Genomic DNA, 24,170 nt, shown 5'->3' with positions numbered 1-24,170 from the left:
AAATACGGCGTTATCATTTCGACACGAACCCGGACATCCGGCGAGCACATCCGAGCATCCGATCCTGAACCTAAAATCCCGTAACCGACACCGAGAAAGTACCAGCGTTACATATATATATAATATATATATATATATGTTATATATATATATATATATATATATATATATATTTATTTATTTATTTATTTATTTCACACTCCGGCGATATTTCCTCTCTGAAATATATTTCAGAACACAACTATAATAAACACTATGCAATTATATATTGTTTATAGAATTTTTATTTATTTTTATTTTATCTTTACTTATATATTACTTTAGCATAGCTATCGACACATTACGTGTTACATTTAAAACATTTATATCATTTTTTTTATTGATCACATTACATTAAAAAATTTTCCACTTACATTGTAACGTGTATTTCTAACCTTTTAACCAAAAACTGTCAAAACCACTCCAGGACACGAATGCCAACAATTTTATCTTTGTCTAACACTTGGTAAACAACAAGGATAAAATCAGTCCAAAATGGCGACGCTATGGGCCTAGTTCTTCCATTGGACAAACACGGCAGAACGCAGAACATTTTTCGTGACCACTTTCAATCTCTGCAGTTCCCTCTCCTTAATCTTCCTTCATGGCAAAAGGTTATTCTGTAACTACAGATATCAACAATTCTCGATAACTCGAATCGTTAAATTTTAAAATTTATCGAAGCCGCGTCGATGTGTTTACGATCGTTACCGGAGGTCTCGCTAAGCGGTTAACGATAGTCGGTGTGAGTCGATAGTGCTTGAAATTAGTGTTTGAAATGTATACATATGTGTGTAATACATGTTCCCGCAACGCCCGCAACTAAGATTAGGAGATTAAGTTGGTATCTGAGTAGTTTTCCATCCAGTTTTTGACATCTTTTAAAAATTGGAAATTCATAGGCCAGCGTAAAAAGAAGACAAAGAAGTTGAAATTCTGAAATTTCTAGCGTCACTTTTTATGACTACGGATTTAGTTTTAATTTATTTAGAACGACCAAAGGTATATAATACATTAACGATGGTTAATGATAATTTCTGTTATTTGCATGTTTAACTTGTGTTTTTAATGTGTGTGCGTGTGTCCGTATGTGCGCGCGCGTGTGTGTGTGTGTGTGTGCGTGTGTAATTGCATTTATATATTACTTCCTGCGCTCTGGCCGCTGCTGCATTCGACTTTGTGCCCCGCCCTCTTGTTGCAGTTCGACTCGCAATTGCTCTGGCGGTTTTTCCACCAGAGCAACCTCCTGTTGTCCCGCCTGTTGTTCTTGCCGCTCCCACCGCTCCTACTCTAATTTTTGAATGAGCAGTCTTTGCTGCTGTAGTTGCTGCTGCTGCTGTTGGATTTGCTCCTGCATTTACTGGAGCAATTGTTGCAGCATCGCCATTTCAGCTGTATCTTGCAAAAAAAACAATAAAAACATGAACATGTTACATGTCAAGAAATGGTCCAAATCCAAACATCATAGATGTTTCTCAGATCTCAAGTCTGTCTTTATCTTGTGTATGGTACAAACCTAGTACACAAAACAAAGACACATTGATCTTAAAATCTGAGAAACGACTATGAATTCGGAACAGTTACGCATAAAAAAAAATATTTTAGACCCCATTAGACATGAAGTATAATTTGTTTACACTCAACAAAAGGTTAGGCTATCATAAACTGAAAGCTAACTATTACCAAGCTGAACGTTTAATTTTGTTACCATTTAATTGAAATACGGCTCTTAAACAGTTACCAAATCGTGCATTTAACTGTTGTAAATATGAAATACATGTATAAAAGTAAAATACTTACTGAACATTTTGCAAGACGTCTTCTTCTCAAATGCCTCTTTCACCCATTAAATAAATGCGGAATCGCAGATTGATATGTCATTTATCTCCGCAGCACAGATGGCATTAGCATAAACATGCTAATAGCTTACGTTCTTTGTTTTATCTTTTGTAATCATATCTCAATACGTGATTCTCATTACGTACGTGATTTTGATTACAAAATAATTTTGGTACTAAACGTTAGCTTATTATTTTACGGTCTTGTGAGTCGCGAGTGAGTGTTTTTCTTTAATTGTGGTCTTAATAAATAAGGAATTCTCCGCAGTTTCGTGACCATCAACTCTTTTCTTCAAATCATAGTAATAAGAATATACATTCAGGTATTTTTTTTATTATTTCTTTTTTATTATTATTTATCGTCACTTTATTCTGTCACTTCTGTTTGTTAAATTTTACATCTATCAAACTTTTAATTGTATTTCCATTTGTTAGATATGCAAACAAATAATGAAGTGAGGAAGAAAGTGAAACAAAGCTTTGTAGAAGCTTGGCTTAGCAACGGTATATGTAAATCTTGAATTGAAAAAGTGTTTTTAGATGGTAGTCTTTATCATTGTATTGTATGCAATAAAAATCTTTTGTGCGGCCCGTTTTCAAATATTATAAAACATGCGGAATCTGCGTGTCATAAGAGCAACATTGAAAAAAATACTTTTATGAATAATGATGATACGATTTTGAAACAAAAATCATTGCATCAACGAGTATTTTTGGAACAATAGTTAGTGTTTAGAGCAAAATCAGAATTTCATCTATTTCAACATGTATCATTAATTGTCTTATGTTAACTCGGAGCATTTCTGCCTGCCGCGTTGCTTCACGAAAACATCACGCGCAAATACGCTCATGTTTGCGTGATCTGCTTCGAACGGAGCCAATCAGCGGGTTTCGCACGCCGCTGCGGACCGCCGAAATCGCGGATTCTCGCTGCTCGCATTCCTGAGCGCGGCAGTCTATCGCTATTCGGCGGACAGACAATCGTTTGCTTTCGATCGGTTAACGTTTCTCTATTATTATACATCTCTCGTATATCATAACGCTTTTGTACGACAGCAAGATTATTCAATAAACTCAGTGCATTGCTCTCTCTCTCTCTCGTAATCCTGTGGTTTTTTTTTTGTTTATCTCTATTTTGCTAAATTCATCTCAGACTTATCTAAACATTTTCTGATCCTTCGAGCCGGATTCGCGAATGAGATCTATCGCGTATTCGCGCGCGGCCGTATCAGTGACTCTTATCTCGCCGCCTCTTAGACACTCGCGAGTTTGCGCTTATCTTCTGACTCTCAAACACGACGGGAATTTCTCTCATCTCGTGTGACTGACCAATTTTGGACTGTGTGATCTCCGTGAATTTTGACTCCGCGTGCTTGCCGACTGTTCAATTCCGCTCTACGCAATCGTCATGGCCGAGTTCGAGTCCACCGTCCAGCAACAGCACGATATTTTCTATCGAATCAACGCCACGGTGGAGAACCTCAAAAAAAAGGGGAAGGACAACCTGACTCGGCAGCACCTAGACGCCACTCTCGAGCTTCTCGATTCCAAATGGAAGAAGTTTGCTGATGCTCATTCCGCTCTTCTTGGTAAGCGAACGAAAGAACTCGAGTCGCACAAGTATTTCCAAGACAATTTGTACAATCAATGCGAAACCGCTTATATCGTCAAAGCGGAGGTGCTTTGGATGCGCGATCGCGCGGCTTCGCCAAGTGTGTTAAATACCTCTATCGGTAGCGACACTTCTTGCCCTGTTTCTAGCACCGCGCGATCTCTCCCGAAGATCACGTTTTCAAAATTCTCGGGCAATTATCAGTCGTGGACGTCATTTCGCGATCTCTTTCAATCCATGGTCGGCTCCAACGACAACATCCCTGCCGTGGAAAAATTCCATCACCTCAAGAGTAGTCTCGCCGGGGATGCCGCTAGGCATATTGCGAACCCCCTGCTATGGAACGCCGCATATGACAGAGTGCTCCGCACGGCCCTCCCCCCTCGCTGCTACGTCGTCGGCTACGCCGACGACACGTTCATAGTAGCGGGGGGGACCTCCTGGGGAAGAGCAGTCGCCAATGGCGACTGGGCTGTAGCCTGTGTCGTCGGTGCCATTAAAGGCCTGGGCCTGAGGGTGGCCCCGGAGAAGACAGAGGCCATCTTCTTTCATGATGGCTCCTCCGGGGTACCGCCCCAGGCCTTCGTCCTGGTGGACAACACCCGTGTCCAGGTGGGTGCAACCCTGAAGTACCTTGGGTTGCACCTGGACGGTCGCTGGGCCTTCGCTGATCATTTTGATCAGCTGGCCCAGCGGTTGGGCAGGAGGGTAGACGCCCTCAATGGGTTGATGCCCAACCTCCGGGGTCCGAGGATGGGTGCTAGACGCGCGTACGCCCTCGCGGTCATGTCCGGGGCGCTGTATGGCGCCCCGGTGTGGTTCCGCGAGGCGCTGGCCAGCCGCCGCATCAAAAAGGTGCTGCACAACGTGCAGCGGCGGCTGGCGAGAAGGATAACGCGCGCGTTTAGCACCGCTCCCAACGCGGCAATCATGGCCCTGGCGGGGCTCCCCCCGGCGGAGTATACGGCCGATGCCCTGGCGTGGACTTACGCCAGGGCAAAAGCCATCCGCCTCGAGGGGGGGGTAGTTACCCCCAGGGCCGCTGCGTTGCTACGGGAGAGTGCCCGTCGGCGGGTGATGAGGGCATGGAAAAGGAGCCTCATCGACAACCCGCCGGCGGCCGGATCTCGGATCTTGGAGGCCGTCCTACCACACCTGGACGATTGGGTGGGCCGCCCGTTTGGCGGTTTGTCCTACAGGACGACACAGGTGCTCATCGGGCATGGCTGCTTCGGTGAGTACCTGTGCAGGATAAGGAAGGAACCGACGACACGGTGCCATCACTGTGGCGCCGCCCGGGACTCCGCGCAGCACACGCTGGAAGAGTGTCCAGCGTGGGAAGGGCTGCGCGGAATCCTGAGGGCCGAAGTGGGAGATGACCTCACCCTGCCGGCCATCATTGGTCAGATGGTCGGCAGGGAGAGTGCCTGGAAAGCGGTCTCCTCCTTCTGCGAGCAAGTAATGCTGCAGAAGGAGGAGGCCGAGAAGGTGAGAGAGAGGCGGCCGGGGGGACGAATGCCCCCTGGCAACGCCAACAGTGGCAGGGGCGGCAGGGACGAGAGCCATGACCCAACTTGGCTCCCGCCCCGGCCGCCTAGGCGAAGAAAAACTGCCCCCCGTCCTCCGGGCCCTAGTGGCCCTGCTGTACGGAGGCGGAGGGGCAGAAGAGCCGTGGCGGTCGCCCCCTCCCTCCCCACTATCGAGGAGGAGAGGGACGACGGCGACCGCCACGGAAATGATGATGAAAGGGAGCGACCCCCCTCCCCTACGGCTGCCGGCCCAGCTTTTGGGACGCGCAGCCGTGGGAGGAGGGCCCCCCACCGTATTAGTGAACCCGGCGAGGCAGACCCGACCTGACGGTCCGGGGGGGTCGACTCCGTGACGTAACGCGGAGCCGTACCCCCCCTGCCTCGCCGGGGAGGGGGGAGTGGGAGGATTCTCCCCCCCTCCCCCCCTAGGGTAGTCAGGAGGGCCGCGCCGCCGCACAGGGCGGCGCGAAGAGGCCCGGGGTTACGGCGGGGGCCGGATACCCCGGGCTCTACCCCCAAACCAACAGGGGAAGAGGCGGGGGGGCTGGTGTCCCCCTCCCCCGACCTAGGGCTGCCAGGCCCAAGAGCCCTGCCAGGAGTGCCCACGTGGACGCTCCCGGCGCGACGAATCGGCCCACGGCCGACCGGGTCCGGGGGGCTCCGGAAGTATGCTGCACGCGTTCCCGGAGCCCCCCAGTCATGGACCAGGGCAGGACACCCGGAGAGGTTTTAGTGGGTATGTCCCCGCCGACACGTCGTCGGCGGGGAAGAGCCCCACATAACCACCAGGCCTCCCCCGAGGCCTGGGGTATGCGGTAACGCATTTCCTCTCCGTTACCAAAAAAAAAAAAAAAAAAAAAAAAAGGCATATTGCGAACGCTCCAATTATTGCCGATAATTTCGGTCCAGCGTGGGATGCTCTCGTAGCTCGGTACGAGAATAAGCGTGCTATCGTCGCTCATTTGGACAAGTTTTTCGCTATCGCTCCAATCGCGCGCAAATCGGTCAGTGATTTGAGAATCTTAGTATCGACCATTAAAGAGACTTTCGGTGGGCTCGGGGCTCTCGGCACGCCTATCGATTTGTGGGATTATCTTGGTTCACTTTAATACTCGTCGTCTCAATCCCGAGACGCGCAAAGCGTGAGAGCTGCGTCAGGGTACAACCACGGATCCAGCAACGTTCCGCGAGCTCGACGACTTTCTGGATGGACGCATTCGCGCTCTATAGGTGATTGCTCCCGGTAACTTTAGCAAGACAGTCAAAGCCGCAAAACGCTCGCAACAAAGCCTGCCTCGCGCGTTAACGCCGCCAACGCTTACTCGCTCAAGTGCTCTTTCTGTGACGGTTCTCACTTCATCGCCTCCTGTAACGAGTTTGCTGCCATCCGACAGAGGATCGACGCGAGTTTATTGTGTCAAAACGCTTGTGCGCAAACTGCCTCGGCAACCACTGGTTAACCGAATACAAGTCCGCTAAGTGATGTTGGTTCTGCGGTGGGCATCATCACACCCACATTCATCGCGCGTCCGCGACCTCAAGTGTCGCAATGCAGCCCGGTCAAAGTACCGCGAACGAGGCCTCATCTTCCGCTGTGGCACTCACTGTCGCCACGGGTTCGGGCGCTATCTCGCTTCATGCGTGCGGTTGTCGCCTGGATGCGCTCGCGATGACGATTACTGTCCACCGCTCGCGTCCGCGTCTTGAGCCACTCCGGACAGGCTATTGAAGCGCGTGCTCTTCTTGATCTCGGCGCGGAGCTCAGTCTTGTCCGTGAATCGTTCACGCAACTCCTGCGGTGTTGTCGTCATCGCGCGAGTATTCCTTTACTCGGAGTCGGATCGTTGCTATCGTACACTACACGTGGCGCATTCACTCTACGATTGCAGTTCTGCGTTGATCTCACGTTTGAGTTTGACGCTGCTGCTTACGTTGTGCCTCGCGTATTGAGCCAGGCGCCAGGAGAGGAGATGGACCTGACTGCATGGAGCCATCTACGCAATCTACCCCTGGCCGATCCAACATGGTACAAGCCTGGACCGGTGGATCTAATCTTTGGGTCAGACGTCCTTGACCATCTATTCGGCGAAAACTTCCGTCGTGGTACTCCGTGGACAACCCGTCGCGCAGCATTCAAAACTCGGCTGGGTAATATACGACTCGTCTGGCGTGGTACCAAACCCGTCCACGCCCATTGCATCACCGTCGCATGGTCTTAGCAGTTGTTCAGACCATGAGCTCGATGCTCGACGTCAATTCTGGAAGCAGGAGGAAGTCGCACCCGCATCCTAATCCGCACTCACAGAGGATGAGGCTCAATGCAAAGCGCATTTTCGTGAAACTCACACGCGCTCTCTATTAGGCCGATACATCGTCCGCTTACCGTTTAAAAATTCTGTCTCATCTCTCGGTAGCTCTCGCTCACTCGCGGAGCGTGCTCTCCGCCGAATGCAATAGCGATTCGCATCTAATCAAGAACTCGCGCAATTCTACTCCGACTTTCTCCAGGAGTACGAGACTCTCGGCCATATGGTCAAGACTTCGCCAGCAGATGCGCATTCTGATACGTCGTTCTTCTTGCCGCATCACGGGGTGTTTTGACCCAGAAGTTCATCATGCAAATTGCGCGTCGTTTTCAACGGCTCAACGCCTTTCTCATCCGGAGAAGTCTCCCTCAATGACTGCCTGCACGTCGAACCAAAGCTTCAACAGAATCTCGCCGATGTCCTGCTCTACTGGCGTCGGTACACCTTTGTGTTCCTCGCCAACGTGGAAAAGATGTACCGACAGATCGAGGTACATCCAAACGACCGCAACTTTCAGCGGATACTCTGAAGCAGAGACGGGCCACCACAAGAGTATCAATTGTGTATGGTTGTCGTGCGCGCCGTACCTTACTCTGCGCGTATTGTCACAGCTCGCCGTCGATGACGGTCCTCAATTTCCGCTTGCTGCCCCACTCCTCCAAAGCAAGATGTACGTCAACGACGTCCTGTCTGGAGCGGATACTCTATCTCTCACTCAATCCAAGGCTGAACAGCTGAATAATCTGCTCATGGCGGGCGGCTTTCGCCTTCACAAATGGATGTCTAACGATCCCGCCGTTTTTGCCAGGGTCAAAAATGCTTGCATTGAGTCTCCTGTCACCAGGGCGTTCTCACTCGACGCATTGCCCCGAGCTCTCGAGTATTGAGTGGGACCCTCGTACTGATTCTTTTGTCTTTCAGTTGCACGTGCCGCGGGCGTCCAACACGCTGACCATAAGAATGGTACTTTTGCGAGTCGCCCAACTGTTTGATCTGCTAGGGTAGATCGCTCCCATCATCGTCGTGGCAAAGATCTTCCTCCAAAGTTTGTGGAAGCTTCAACTAGAGTGGGACCAGCCACTTCCTACATCGTGGGCTCAACGATGGCTGGACTTCGAGGCGGAACTAAATGTCACCTTGTCTATCTCTTTCCCTCGCTGGCTTGGCATCCATCCTTCCGCCTCCATGGAAATCCACGGGTTCTCGGAAGCTTCTAACAAAGCGCTCGGAGCTGTGCTCTACCTTCGATGTACCACGATTGAAGGTCAAACCACGCTGTCGCTGATCACCGGAAAAAGTAAGGTTGCTCCGCTCAAGCGCCAAACGATACCGCGCCTCGAGCTTTTTGCAGTCTTGCTTCTGTCTCGACTTCTGTCTCGAGTCCGCACGATTCTTCAGCTTACGAATACGCCGGTGAATGTCTTGACTGATTCCAGCATGGTCCTTGCATGGCTGCAGGTCACCCTTCCAGGTGGAAGGACTTCGTGGCGAACCGAGTCGTCGCCATTCATGACCTCGCTCCTGACGCTTCCTGACATCACGTCAGCGGAACAGACAACCCCGCGGACTGTGCATTGCGCGGACTCTCTCCTCGAGAGTTTCTCACGCATCGACTATGGTGAGATGGCCCACCTTGGCTTTTCACTCACTTTGCGTCATGGAACACCGCAGCTCCGCCTCCGAATGGTACAATCGATCTGGAGGAACGGCCAGCTCGACCGTACCATGCCAGTGTTGCTCGACCGGATGCTCTCTGGGAGCTCATCTTCCGCTATTCCAAGTTCATGCGCTTGGTCCGCATTACTGCCTGGCTGTTTTGAGCTGCCGCTCGATTTCGACGACGCCGTCCAGACTCCGACGTACTCACGCTTACACTGCCGGAAATAGCAGCCGCCGAAAAGTTTTGGGTGCTGCACATTCAAAAGGCATATTTTGCAGCTGTAATCATCGCTCTCTCTCAAGACTCCGCGTTTTCTCGCTCACATCCGTTTCTGTGTCTTACTCCATTTCTCGATCCTGCAGGCATCTTCTGGCTTGACGGGCGGCTTCAGAATTCTTAGCTCGATCCCGACGCTAAGCATCCTATCCTCTTACAGCGCGATTCGTTCCTCTTGCACCTCATAATCGAGGATGCCCACAGCCGCACACTACATGGAGGCGTCCAACTCATCCTTGCTACTCTGAGGCGTAAGTTTTAGATCCTCGGTGGTCGAGCTCCCATCAGCAAAGTCATTCGGCATTGCGTTCAATGTACTTGTTATCGGGCCGCTGCGGAGGAGCTTATGGGTCAACTCCCTCCTTCCGAGTTACTCCTGCACGGCCCTTTCTTCACACAGGGGTGGACTACGCCGGACCGTTCATGCTGAAGTCGTGGCTCGGTCGCTGCGCTCGTCGCTACAAGGCATTTCTGCTCCTTTTGTTTGCATGGCCACCTCTGCCGTGCATTTAGAGCTTGCCACTGACTATTCAACAGCTGGATTCCTGGCCGCTTTCAAGAAGTTCTGCTCTCGTCGTGGGATCTGCGCCACACTAGCAAGCGACTATGGCACCAACCTCGTCGGGGCGGATGCGGAATTGCGACGGTTGTTCTCCTCCGCCTCCAAAGAGGTGGGCAAACTGGCTAATCTCTTAGCCTCCGAGGAACTGAGTAGCTTTTCAACCCTCCCGCCGCGCCGCATTTTGGCGGCAAGTGGGAGGCAGCCGTCAAATCGACCAAGTTTTACTTGAAGCGAGTTATTGGTGATACTCTTCTCACCTACGAGGAGTTCGCTACCGTTCTCGCCCAAGTCGAGGTCGTACTCAACTCTCGCCCCATTTGTCCAATGTCAGAGGATCCATCGGACATTGACGCGCTCACGCCCGCTCATTTTTTGACGGGCGACCCGCTGATGCTATTTCCAGAACCATCGTTAACGGACGTCCCGCTCGGTTAACTCTCCCGGTGGCAACAGGTTTGACTCATGGTCAAACGATTTTGGCAGCGTTGGTCCACCGAATACCTTCAACGGCTGCAAGACGTCGTTAAGTGACAACATTTCTCTTGGCAGATCAAGGTGGACTCCCTCGTCCTGATTAGGGACGCGCATTATCCCCCTGCCACTCGGACGCGTCCTGGAGACACACACTGGCGCCGATGGACTCATCCGCGTCGTGACCGTGCGCACGGCTACTTCGGTCTTCAAGCAAAACTCTGCCCATTACCCATACCGACTGAAGCGTCCAGTGATGATGCTTAAACGCGCTTCTAGCTCGTCATTATCTCTGTCGCAGATCAGGCGACTCATTCATTTACGCATTGTGCCTAGTTTCAGTGTCTTGTCAGACCCCGAGGCGGACGGAAATGTTCAAAACAAAATCAGAATTTCATCTATTTCAACATTTATCATTATTTGTCATATGTTAACTCGGAGCATTTCTGTCTGCCGCGTTACTTCACAAAAACATCACGCAAATACGCTCATGTTCGCGTAATGTGCTTCGAACGGAGCCAATCAGCGGGTTCCGCGCGCCGCTGCAGACCGCCGAAATCGCGGATCCTGGCTGCTCGCATTCCTGAGCGCGGCAGTCTATCGCTATTCGGCGGGCAAACAATTACTTGCTTTCGATCGGTTAACGTTTCTCTATCATTATTCATCTTTCGTATATCATAACGCTTTTGTACGACAACAAGATTATTCAATAAACTCAGTGCATTGCTCTCTCTCGTAATCCTGTGGTTTTTTTTTGTTTATCTCTATTTCGCTAAATTCATCTCAGATTTATCTAAACAGTTAGAAATAGAAGAATTTAAGCCATGGCTACGTAAAGCCAAACATGATTTAAGTTTATTTTTATGTACGATTTGTGATAAAACTTTTGCAGGTGGTTTATTGCAAATTCGTTGTCACGCAGATTCCAAACAACGTAAAGGTAAATGCGAAATATATGATATACAAAATAATAAATCAAATATAGAATCAAATGTGGAATTTGACAAATCATTTGTGTTTTTTGAAGGTAGAAAAAAATCAGCGGAGCTTTGATATGCTGCATTAATTGCTGACAAAAATATTCCATTTGATAGTGCACAAATAATACTTCAATTTTTCCAAGACGTAGGAAAAGATATTAACGTTTTAAAAAACGAATGAAGATGGGCCGTACAAAATGTTCAAAATTAATTACCAATGTTTTGTGCCCAGTTGAAACAAATCGTGTGGTACATTAAAAAAAATAAGTTTTGTATTTATATTGATGAATCGTCAGACATTACAAATGAAAAATGGATGACGTTTCATGTTAGATATGTAGGCCTTGATACATTACAAATTCAATCACAATTATTAAAACTAATTAATCTTGATCCATCAAATTACAGCGAGGAAAAATTATTTATTGCATTTAAAAAGGAAATAAATAATTTTCAAATATCTTTCGAAAACATTCTTGCTTTGTCATGCGACAATGCATCCATTATGACTGCAAAATGTGTGTCATTTAAGAAAACATTGGAACAAGTGTGCACAAATTTATTGACATTTACGTGTCCGTGTTAGTTGCACATGGTGCATGTAAAAAATTACCTGAAGTTTGCGATAAATTTGTAAAAAAAATTGTAAATTACATTAATAGCAGTCCCAAGCGATCAGCTATTTATCGGGATTTTTCGGAATGTTTTCAAGGAAAGAATTACAAAATCTTAAAATTATCTGGCACACGATGGCTCTCTCACTACGTATGTGTAGAAAGAATTATTCAATCTTGGGACGCTATTAAACATTTCTTAACTTTAATGTTATAAATGAGAGAACAAAATGTGCAGAAAATATACTTATTTTAATGGAAAATGTAGAAACAAAAGCATATTTGCTGTTTTTAAAATATGTATTGAACTTTTTTAATAGTTTTAATGCATTTTTTCAAGTCAAAAAAGAAACAGTAATTCATTTACTACAGCCAAAGTCAACAGATGTAACAGATTTTCTGCACATTAAATTTGAAAATATTGACTATCCTAAATTCGCAGATAGTATTTATTTAGTTTCTGAATGTGAAGAATATCTCATAAAATTAAAGAAAGACCACATAAACGTGGTACAAATAATTAGAAATAACTGTTTACAATTTTATATAACTGCTGCTGAAGAAATCCGAAAAAGATTACCAGTTGAGGATACATTTTTATCAAAACTATTGGTCCTTTAACTACGTTTAATATTCGATATTCCCATTGACACGTCGTTGAACGACATTTTTTTTATAGCCGACACTGTCAGCGGTTTTGATAAAAATGGCTTAAGAAAGGAATGGTTATTATTACACTCTAATCTATCAGAAACGGAAAAAATGAATCTGTCAAAACAAAATTTTGACGAAATGTGGATCAAAAACAAAACAAAAAAACGGAACAATTTGTCGTCTTCTACTGTCGTCTCGTCTTGAATGCAGATTTTAAGACACAAATTCAATTTGTGTCTTAAAATCTGCATTCAAGACGAGACGAGAAAATGCTCTGACGATGAAAATCAATGAACAGCATTTAAATCTCATGTCGACAAAAATATATTTGAAAACTTGTAAAAGAAAAAGAGTAGTCTTCAGCTATACGCTGCAGATGATATTGCTAGTCTCTCCTCATCTATTAGTAGTGCAATCTAATAGTGCAATTTTACATTTTTTAAAAAAAGATACAATGAAAAAAGTTACTAAATTTTAAGACATATTTTTTGTACATTTGCAAGAAAATATTTACTAAATGTAAATACATAATTATTTAGTAATTTAGGTTTGGTAAATAAATATTTCCTTGCAAATATGCAAATATTTATTAAAAATAGTAAATTTAGTAATTTTTTTTTAGTGGGTCTTTTATAAACGGGTCTGCACAAGACCTCGTGTCTGAACAAGACATATATACTTATCATAAATACGAGTATGTAAAAAATATTATCCTGCGCAAGACCTCAAGTTTGCACAAGACATCGTGTTTGCACAAGACTTTGTGTTTGCACAAGACTTCGTGTCTGCACAAGACATTGTGTCTGAACAAGACCATTTGCGCTGGTTACAAAAACAAGTTTGTAAAAAAAGCAATATGATAACACATGTTCGATTATTTTTTCATATTATTTTTTAGTGGAATAGGCCTATGGAGAAAACCACTTAAAAAAAAAACGCATCTTCAATAGTACCTCATGAGTGATGTGGAAAACTATTGTTATTTTAAATATATATATATATATATATATATATATATATACACACTACTCAAAAAAAAATAAGGAACACTTTCCAGACACCAAAAATTAGGGTATCTTTAAATGACTGTAACTCGGTGAAAAATCATCATAGATAAAAAATAAAAAAAGCTTTTTGAAGCTTGAAGATCGAGCTTTAACGCTATACCAGCAAATTTTCAAAATTTTTTTAACTTCCTTGTCTTATGCAGTAAAAAAGCACACCTTGTTTTGTTGGTTAAAATTTCGTATCTTTGACACTTTGCAGCTCAACCAACAAATTTTTTTTGAATAATTCAAGTAAAGCTTCATAAACTACAACATTTTACCTACAAAATGCTTTTTTTAAATTTTTCTACGATTTTTTTTTTTTTACCAAGTTACGCAACTTTGAAGCTAAACCTGCATTTTTTACAAATGATATCCGTACTCCGTGAAAAATCATCATAGACAAAAAATTAAAAAATCATTTTAAAGCTCGAAGTTTCAGCTTTAACATGCTATTAATGGTTTTCAAAAATTTTCTCAATTTTTTAGTACTATGCCCCAAAAAAGATACACTGTTTTTTCCTTAAAATTACGTATTTTTAACAGCCTGTAACTTAATAAAAAATTTTTTCTCGACAAATCCAATGGAAGTGCCATAAAGTATGACATTTTCTCTACAAAATGCTTTTTATAAAATTTTTTCTGCGATTTTTTTTTGACCGAGTTACAAGACTTCGAAGAAATTCATTTTTTACAGTACATTTTTCCGAAAAATGACGTCTACCGCCGACATTAGCATTACCCAATGTGCACCACGTAGAGGTTGCCGGCCGGATTTTTGCACATCGTGTGTGTGTGTGTGTGTGTGTGTGTGCGCGTGTGTGCGTGCGTGCGTGCGTGCGTGCGTGCGTGTGTGTGTGTGTCACAGCAGAGATAAGGACCCCGCAGTTCGTCACTTCTGCAGTATTTAATGACTCCAAACCCTCTCTGCTGTGTGTGTATGCGTTCGCGCGCATGAGTGTTCAATAGCGTGTATTTCGTGTGTATTCGTTATATCAACGATATTCTACGACCACACGTTTTGCTATTAAATCGAACTCTGTCAAGTTCACGATTGTTTGCTTATCGGCATCTACACTGTCCCACGCTGTTTTCAGGGCATTGTACTTGGATGGCAGTCCCGCTAGAATTTTCGCCATTACGGCCACATCAGACACATTTTCACCGATGTCATTTAGGCGAGCCGCCATGTTTTGAACTTTTGATATGTGCTGTACAACGCTGTCCGTCGCCTCCATTTTGTACTCATGGAACTTTTGAGTGAGGATCAATTTACTTGACGCTGACCTCTGCTCGTGTATGACGCTTAGTTTCCTCCACATTTCGTTTGCCGAAGCACATATTAACAAGCATTCCAGTTGAGAATCCTCTAGTGTGGATAATATAATAAACATGGCCTTTGCGTCCTCCTTGATCCATACTTTCCTGTCGTTTACATGTTCCTGTCCTGGCTTTTCTTTTACTCCAGTAACGATTTCTAACAGACCATGTGATATAAATGCTGTCTTTATTTGAAACTTCCACGTCTGGAAGTACCGTCAAATTTCTTGATTTGTCTCGTAAAGTTTTCGTCTGACATCTTGATTAACAGGTTCACACGTGACACACACTGAGAGAAACGATATTCCTACACTATCTCCCTTCCAGACAATATTAATTTTTTTCTTTTTTTTGCTTTTTTACCAGATCTGGGCCCATAACCTGTCAATGTTCAACGTCTTGTTGAAGTAATAACAAGGATTACTGTTTGGAATTAATATGATTTATTTCTTGTGAATACAAAAGAATGTGTGTGCACCTAACTTAACGGAAGTCTCTCACACTAGGCTGTGTTCAGATTCCCCACCCGGGTGCATCTAGATGTCGTTTTATCTTTGTTGTTTACCGAATGTTAAACAGAGATAGAGTGATGTCTGGGTGTACCCGGGTGGGGAATCTGAACATAGCCCTAAGTGTTGGGACAGCAAGAAGCATATACGCTAACCGGAAAAGAAAACAGAAGTACCACCTCAAATGTAGGGGAACATAAAACATACTAATACAAGAATATAGTTTGGCACAATAATACAAAGCACGATAACTTAAACTCTAACATATTATATGTTCTTGCATAAACAATTTTTTACCTAGTATATATTTATTTATTTATTTCATAATATGTTTACTTATTAAACTTATATTTAATATCAAAAATGATATTTATTTAATATATTAGCTTTATTAATATATTTATTTAATTGATAAGTTTAATACATTTGCTTCCTTAAATATATTTATTTTATTTTACAGATATTAAATTTGTTGTGTCGATAGGCGAGTAACCGCATTTTACTACATTAAAATATTTCTCATATGAGAAATATTTTAATGTAGTAAAATGCGGTTATCCGCTTATCGACAGCAAGACTCGTTGAGCGAGTCGATTAATCGAGACTAGCAGAAACGCCGAGCGCGAACGGTGTGAGCCATGGCTTTCATCCAGACTACCTGACTGCTGCTTAACTACCGTCTCAGACTTGGAAATAAGCTAATAAAGATGTTAAAAAATCCTAAAAAGAAAACAAAAATTTGGATGGCAATTTCAACGGGCTTACATGACTTAAATATTGAAGTAAACTTGATTAAACGTTTCATGTTTGTAAAATTTGTAATTGTTACTAATAGTATATTTTTTACTTATTAGATGTCTGTTGATCAAGTCAGATGGAGGATGAATTATTTAATGAAAAAATATAAGAAATGTATTAATAACAATTCAAAATCTAGAAGAAGCACTATGACTTTGAATTTTTCAATGAAATGGACGAAATATTTGGCTCTAAGAAGAATGCTACTGCTGTTTATACTGTATCAAATAATTTATCCTCCCTGATAAATAAAAAAACAATCAAATAATCTGCTCTCCAAAACTAATAAAAACTCAGTTACTGAAACTGACACTGAACTACTTAAAAAAGTAAAGTATGATCATTTTGATCAACCTTCAGGAAATACATCAAAAAATATTAGTCACAACAATAAAGAAAATATACAAAAACAAGTACTTCACTAAAGATATTAAAAGATCACAAACTAAAGATGAATTAGGGAAACTATAGCTCGAATTTATGCAAAATGAAGAGAAGAGACGTGAAAATCGTTATGATACTACAATGAAAACAAGAAAAGAAGCTTTAAAATTAAAAAAATATCAATGACCTAGTTTGCACCGAACACTTGACACGCATACTAACAAGTAACTTTCAATTAAATTGTTTTAATTTCGACAATACGTGTAAATGTATACGTAATATATATATTTAATTAATTATCTTGATTCATATTGTACCAGCTTAATATACTATTCATTAAATTTATTACCAAAATTAAGATAATTGAACAGAAAGTTACTAAATATTAAGCGTATCAAGTATTCGGTGTAAACAAAGCCAATTAGAAATGCGAGAAAAAGAAATAGAAGCAAGAAAGACAGTAACATTAAATAAAATAAATCAAAAGATCGTAGACACGAAAAAATTTTGGAAATCGAAAAACTGAAATACAGTTTGTTAAAAAAGTTAGTTGATAAGGAGAACATTAATAGTGATTCAGAATAGATAAAAAAATATACTATAAACCTACTATTTGCATTATCAAAGTATTTTATTACACGTTTTATTATTAATTCCATCATTTATCTAGATTTAACATTCATGTGATAAAAGTATTCATGTGATAAAAGTATGTTATAAAAAAAAATTATATTTTTACGTTTTCCTAAAATAATTTTATTTTGAGATTATAATACATCACGTTCTGTTTGTTATGTATAATACGTACAATATGTTTACTTTAAAAAAATATATGATTTGTGCAATAAATGTTCATAGCTGTAATTTAAGGAAATAACTCATTAAACAGTTGTCTTCTTCGATCATCTACATCCTCATTATTAATATTTTCATTAATATCATTAATTTCGTTGATATGATTATTGTCATTATTAAAATCAAAATTAAAATAAAAAATATCATCTTTAATAATACAATAATTATGCAAAATGCATGCAGCGATAACTACATTTGTAATAAAACTTATATGTCTATATTTAGTAAAAAATTTTATTCGGCGAAATCTTGCTTTTACCAAGCCAAATATTTTTTCAACAATCATTCTCGTTGAGGATAGTATATAATTAAATTCAAATATATAATTAAATTCAGTTTGTTGTGGCGTCAAGTGTCCATTATCACGAAACGGTGGCACAAACCGTGGTAATGATGGATAAGTTGAATCACCGATGATAAATGTATTTTCAGGAAATAATGCTTCTTTATTTTCATTTACTGCATTATAAAGAGGAGATCGTCTTAATACACGAGCATCATGTAAGGAGCCAGATTCTCCACAATATACATTTGTAAATAACATTCTATAATCAACAACAGCCTGTAAATTAATAGAAAAATATTTTTTGCAATTGCAGTAATCATTTGCATTTGTAACAGGTTTCTCTATACGTATGTGGGTGCAATCAATTATTCCCAATACTTTTGGAACTCCTCTTGAAAAAAAAAATTGATCACATATAGTCTGAATACGATTGTTCTGTGGCCATGTAATTATATCATCTAACTTTGTTAAAATCCAAGCATTTACTCGTCTAATTATTCGGAATACTGATGATATAGAAACATCAAAACGGTCTGCTATTGTCCTTAAAGGTTCAATATTAGCCATGAGCCATAAGAACATTAATATACTCAGCTTTTCTGAAATGGGTTTCATTCCAAATGAATGTTGTGGAATAAATCCAGATTGCTCAATTTTATCTTAAAAATAACAATTAAAATAATTATAAAATTATTCTTATCAAATAAATTATTTGCTCTAATGCATTTCACTTACCAATTAATTGATCAGCTACTGTTCTTAATAAGCAAAAATGTTCTTTGCATTCCGTCTCTGTCAAAGATTCTACAACTGCTAAATAATTTTCGAGTTTACGTTTTCTATTATATCCTTGCAAGGGCGTAGTTTATATAACCGCGCGCGTACCGATCGCTCTACAGAAAGCGCTAGGGATAGGCGAGGCGATGCGAGCACCGCGACACCGAGCGTGACTCGCTTTTTTCTCTCGCAACCGCGGACGTGTATGTACACACAGGGTCTTATAAGATAGCGAATAAAACAGAATTTGTAATACATACTCGTACATACGGCATTCTACACTGCATCGTTTCGATTCCGCTACCTACAAAGTATTAACGACGAGGATGGGATCCGTGGATCCTGCTAGCGGGGAAAAGAGCATCGGTGGAAGATACACACACGCCGGTAAGATACGTATCACGAGGTATTCCGAGGGCGAAAAAGGACTCCCCCTCCAGCCCTCATTCCGAAAAAGGCATTGTTCACGAGCGAATGTGAACAGGTACGATTCCAAAAATACGCATTTACGAGAGGCGATAGAGAAATTACGTCGCGTACATACACATAGAAACGTGCGTGTCGGTACAGGCAAAGAGCACGTGGCGTAGCAAGCAAAAGATTCGTACGTAGATAGAGCTACACAAAGCTACAAAGTACAGACGAAAGACGTAGTTAGTCCTACAGGATTTTTGTGCTCAAACTCACACGGGCGTGATTAGCATTTACACGGGACACAATGGCGGAGGTCGTGCTGCATGGTAACCTTTCGATCGACATTTTTGATCCGGCAACCACCGAATGGAAAAGATGGCTGCAACGTTTCCTGACAGCCATTAAGATTTTCAAAGTTCCGGCCGATCAACAAGTGCTGTACCTGCTACACTATATAGGGTCAGCGGCGTTTGACGTTATTTGCAATAAAACGTCGCCTTTAGACCCCTACACCATCTCACTCACGATAACCTAATGACAGGTCTAGAAGAATTCTATGCGCCTGAACCGCTAAAAATAGCGGAAAACTTTCGCTTTCATCAGAGGAAGCAAAAGGAGGGAGAATCGATTTTGTTGCCGCCCTACATAAGCTAAACATACATTGCAACTTCGGATCGTACTGGAAAACAGCCCTAAGGAATTAACTGGTTTTTGGACTGGCGAGTCTACGGGCTCAGTTACGGCTACTCGAAACAAAGGAGCTGACTTTTGAAAAAGCCATTCAAGTGGCCACAGCGATGGAGCTCTCGGAAAAGGACTCCCGGCAACTACAGACCGGGACAGCCGTCGTCGAATACATAGGTACGAAGAGCAGCAAATCGGAAGGCAAAGGGTCACGTAAGAAGAAACCGGTACCGATGCAAGAAAAGTCAAGCAAAGAAAAAATGCGAATGTCGGTAAAAACAATAATGTAAATCAAAATACACCTACAAATACTAATATTTCCTGTTTTAGATGTGGCGGAAATCACCTAGCAAATAAACGTACGTTCGATAGGAATATTAAATGCACTAATTGCAGCACACCAGGGCACCTGCGTAAAGTATGCATGGGAGCGAAGCGTGCGTCAGCACGCGTCAGCACGCCCTCGACGAACCAGGTCGAGAAGATCTTAACAATAGAGCATTGGAATCAGCGAGATAAATTCTTTAAAACGCTAGTAATTAACGGAAAAACCTTACAATTCAAGATTGATAGCGGTTTCTATCGTAAGTAGTAACACGGTTAAACGTTTATTTACGGGGCAACCGTTACAACCAACTAGCTTACAACTGGTCGCGTTCTGTAAGACATCAATAAAGGTTATCGGTATGTTGCCAGTTTCCGTGGCGTGGCGTGGTGGCATCCACCAATTGAATCTTTATGTTACTAAAATTGAACGGAAACCTTTGCTAGGTTGTGAATGGATACGACAGTTACAATTATTCAAATTAACGGATTCAATTAATACAGTTCAAGATACAGATAATACAAAGGCTAAAGTTACAAAGTTACTACAAACTTACAGAGAAAAATTAGATTCGAAGTCTACAAAGATAAAAGGCCTACAGACCAGTTTAGTGTTAAAGGACAATGTCAAACCCGTGTTTCTAAAATCAAGAACGGTTCCATTCAAATTGTTGCCTTTAGTAGAACAGGAACTACAAATACTAGTGAACGACGGAGTGCTTGAAAAAGTTAACACCTCGCGTTGGGCCACACCCATTGTCCCCGTGCTCAAGAGTAATAATAGGGTACGTCTCTGCGGAGACTTTAGCGTTACATTAAATCCAATCTCGTCATAGACGAACACCCACTGCCAACGGTGGACGAGCTATTTGCGTCGATGGCAGGTGGCATTAAATTTACAAAAATTGATTTGCAAACAGGCATATTTACAGTTAGAAATACGTGAACAAGACCGCGAGTTGTTAATTTTGAACACACACAAGGGTTTATTTCAAAGCACTAGACTAATGTATGGCATAGCATCAGCGACAGCAATCTGGCAGCGGGAAATAGAAAATATCCTACGGGATATACCGGGGATATCAGTCTTCCTAGACGACATTAAAATTACCGGCCCGGATAATGAAAGTCATTTACACCGTCTCGAGCTAGTACAGTTAAGATTAGCCAATAGAAATATACGCATTAACGAAAAAAAAAGTAAATTTTTCAAAGATAACATAAATTACTGCGGGTACAAAATTGATAAAGACGGCATACACAAGATCACAAAGAAGATCCAAGCAATTGAGAGGATGCCACGACCGCGCAACGTAGCTGAACTGCGTTCTTTTTTAGGCATGATCAACTATTACGGAAGATTCATTAAGAATCTTAGTACTATCCTTGCACCATTACAAGTATTGCTACAGAAAGAAACTACGTACAAATGGTTACAAAATTGTGAACGTGCTTTTCAACTTGCCAAAAAAGAGTTTCAAAACGATACCGTGTTAGTACATTACGATCCCAAACTTCCATTAATTTTAGCAACGGATGCGAGCTTTTACGGTGTGGGGGCCGTGTTGTCCCACCAATATTCCGACGGTACCGAGCGCGTATTACAGTATGCGTCTCAAACGTTAATGAGTACACAGCGAAGATATGCGCAGATAGACAGAGAGGCGTACGCAATCATTTTTGGAATCAAAAAGTTCCCCCAATACCTATAGTATATGGTCATAAATTCACACTGATCACAGACCATAGGCCTTTAGTACAGATTTTTTCACCGTCGAAAGCGTTGCCAACATACGGCATTGAGAATACAACACTACGCAATTTTTCTACAAAGGTACACCTTCGAAATTAAATACAAAAATACAAAGCAACATTGTAATACCGACTGTCTATCTGGCCTACCTGTCGCACTAACAGTCGCCATGAAACGCAACGTTGTTGACGTCTATGAAATTAAGACCGTACAAAGCATGCCAATAACGACCGAAAAATTAGCGCAAGCAACGTTGAAAAATACGCAGTTATAAAAATTGATTACAAAGTTAGGCGAAAAGAAAGAAATAGCCGCCAAGCTACGTTTTAACATTAACCAAACTGCTTTTAGTATACAAAACGAGATATTATTATGTAATAGAAAAATCGTAATTCCAGCGTCATTACGGGAGCGTTTCCTGTGTGATTTACATAGAAGCCACTTCGGAGTAATGAAAATGAAAACTTTAGCAAGGAGTCTATATTGGTGGCCGGGGATAGACAAAGCCATTGAAGAAATGGCAAGAAATTGTAGCATTTGCAATTCATTACGTAATAACCCATCAAAGGTCGACATCCATGAATGGGAAACGGCCGAAGGCCCTTTCGACAGAGTACATGCAGATTATGCGGGCCCATTCATGAATGCCAACTTCTTTGTCTTAATAGATGTTTATTCAAAATGGCCTTTCGTCCGTATAGTTAAGGATATTACAGCGAAAAGTACAATAGAAGCATGTAAGAAAATTTTCTCGGAATTTGGAACTCCTAGGACCATAGTGATGGACAATGGTCGTAGTTTTCGGAGTGCAGAGTTCACTCAGTTTCTCAAAGTAAATGGAATCATGCCTAAATTTACGGTTCCATATCACCCGTCTACAAACGGACAAGCGGAGAAATTTATCCAAACTATGAAGAATTCATTGCAAAAAATATTAATAGATCCTATAAACAAAAAATTAAAATTAGAGGATGCCTTACAAGAATTTTTAACCCAATGTAGAGTCACACCACACTGCACAACAGGGGTCACACCATCCGAGAAAATGTTTAATAGACAAATACACACTCAGTATACTGTATGCGTACCAAGAAAAAAAAGAAATCTTGCAGACACAAATATCAATAAGAAAATTCGAAAATTCGCGGTGGGGGAAAAGGTGCAATGCCGAAACTACAACGGAACAACCAAGTGGAAACACGGCAGGGTCACTCATCGCTTGGACAAACTACACTACAGAATAGCCTTGAATGATGGCCGAATATGGGAGCGGCATGTGGACCAGATCCTTCGATCTGGAGAGTATTGGAGCCATGCTGAGGAACCATGGGACGAGATAGACCCAAACGTACCTGAAATTTATGCAGAAGAAAACCAAGGAGCACGACCGGAACTAGAAGCCCGACAGCCACAAGTGCCAGCGCAGATGCCGGCAGCACGAAGAGAGCTTCCGGCACGAACTCGAAGACCGCCGGAGAGGTATACGAATCTTACATGGATCCGGAAATAAGGAAGAATTTTCCTTACGGGGAAAAGTGTTGTGCAAGGGCGTAGTTTACATACATACGGCGTTCTACACTGCATCGTTTCGATCCCGCTACCTACACAACAATCCTGAAGTCAAGTCATTTTATTAATGGAAAAAACATGGCATCATTGATTTTATCTTCATCATCTGTTGGAGAATAACTATCTTCTGTTGAAGAATAGCTTAATTTGCTGCTGCTTGTAGAAGTATCGCTATCAGTTGTTATGATACTTTCAATTAAATAAATCACGATTTTACGTTCCATGTTCTATAATTTGAATAAATTTTAAATTAAAATAGTTATAAAACAAAAATATTATATAATAATATAATATAGATTATAACGAAGCTGATTAAGCACTCATTAACCAGTAATCTAAATTAATTTTGTAATATACATATATATTAAGAGTTATTTTTAAGGAAACTAAATATTTTAAAACAAGAATAGTATCCTTTTCAATCATTTGAATTTAATCTGTATTCAAGCAACATATGTTTTGTTTATAATTGCAAATATTAATAATTATAATCTTTAAAAAAATTGTTTTGTTATCTCCTAAACAAAAGTCTAAAATCTTTTTAGTAACAAAATAATTTAGTAATAACATAAATAATATATTATTTACATAAAATTAAATTTTTATTTAAATATAAATGTCCGAGTTATGATTAATTCAACTTACGACCAAAGTTTTATTACGTAATCTTGTATGAGTAAAAGGATACTTGTATTAAATTACTCACATTTAGTGCAAAAAGTGTCAACTTTAAAAGACTAGTCCAGATAAATCTATTTATTATAGATGCACTAAATACTTGTCAATATAAGAATGAAAAACTATAATGCACTCTTGTGTTACACTATGAAACTGCGTTCCAACAAATACTTTACACGATATAACACAGGATAACACAGTGTGTCCTAGCTGGAAAACGGCAACAATCTTT

At 41.8% G+C, this 24,170-nt stretch overlaps 3 protein-coding genes across 3 annotated transcripts; 2 read left to right on the top strand and 1 right to left on the bottom strand.

Moving 5' to 3' along the window:
• Positions 1–9,748: 9,748 nt before the first annotated feature.
• On the top strand, positions 9,749–10,257 carry LOC120357689. Its single transcript, XM_039448891.1, has 2 exons — positions 9,749–9,931; positions 9,976–10,257. Exons 1-2 carry the CDS (start codon positions 9,749–9,751, stop codon positions 10,255–10,257), a joined length of 465 nt encoding a protein of 154 aa, XP_039304825.1.
• A 7,206-nt stretch (positions 10,258–17,463) lies between these two features.
• LOC105199481 (putative nuclease HARBI1) lies at positions 17,464–18,604 on the bottom strand (the record flags this gene model as incomplete). The annotated part of the gene is made up of 2 exons (XM_026141319.2): positions 17,464–18,398; positions 18,475–18,604. Coding segments are annotated over 2 exons (1,065 nt in total), but the record flags the coding sequence as incomplete, so codon positions are not given.
• A 630-nt stretch (positions 18,605–19,234) lies between these two features.
• Positions 19,235–23,201, top strand: LOC105199480 (uncharacterized protein K02A2.6-like). Its single transcript, XM_011166618.1, has 7 exons — positions 19,235–19,389; positions 19,655–19,900; positions 19,945–20,198; positions 20,311–20,723; positions 20,859–21,525; positions 22,090–22,615; positions 22,694–23,201. The coding sequence occupies exons 1-7, from the start codon at positions 19,235–19,237 to the stop codon at positions 23,199–23,201; spliced, it is 2,769 nt and encodes a 922-aa protein (XP_011164920.1).
• The last annotated feature ends 969 nt before the right edge of the window (positions 23,202–24,170 follow it).

The sequence above is a fragment of the Solenopsis invicta genome, chromosome 5 (assembly GCF_016802725.1).
Source record: "Solenopsis invicta isolate M01_SB chromosome 5, UNIL_Sinv_3.0, whole genome shotgun sequence".
Taxonomy (NCBI): Eukaryota; Metazoa; Arthropoda; class Insecta; order Hymenoptera; family Formicidae; genus Solenopsis; species Solenopsis invicta.
The sequence above is the reverse complement of the archived record's forward strand: the minus strand, read 5'-3'. Positions and strand labels throughout refer to the sequence as shown.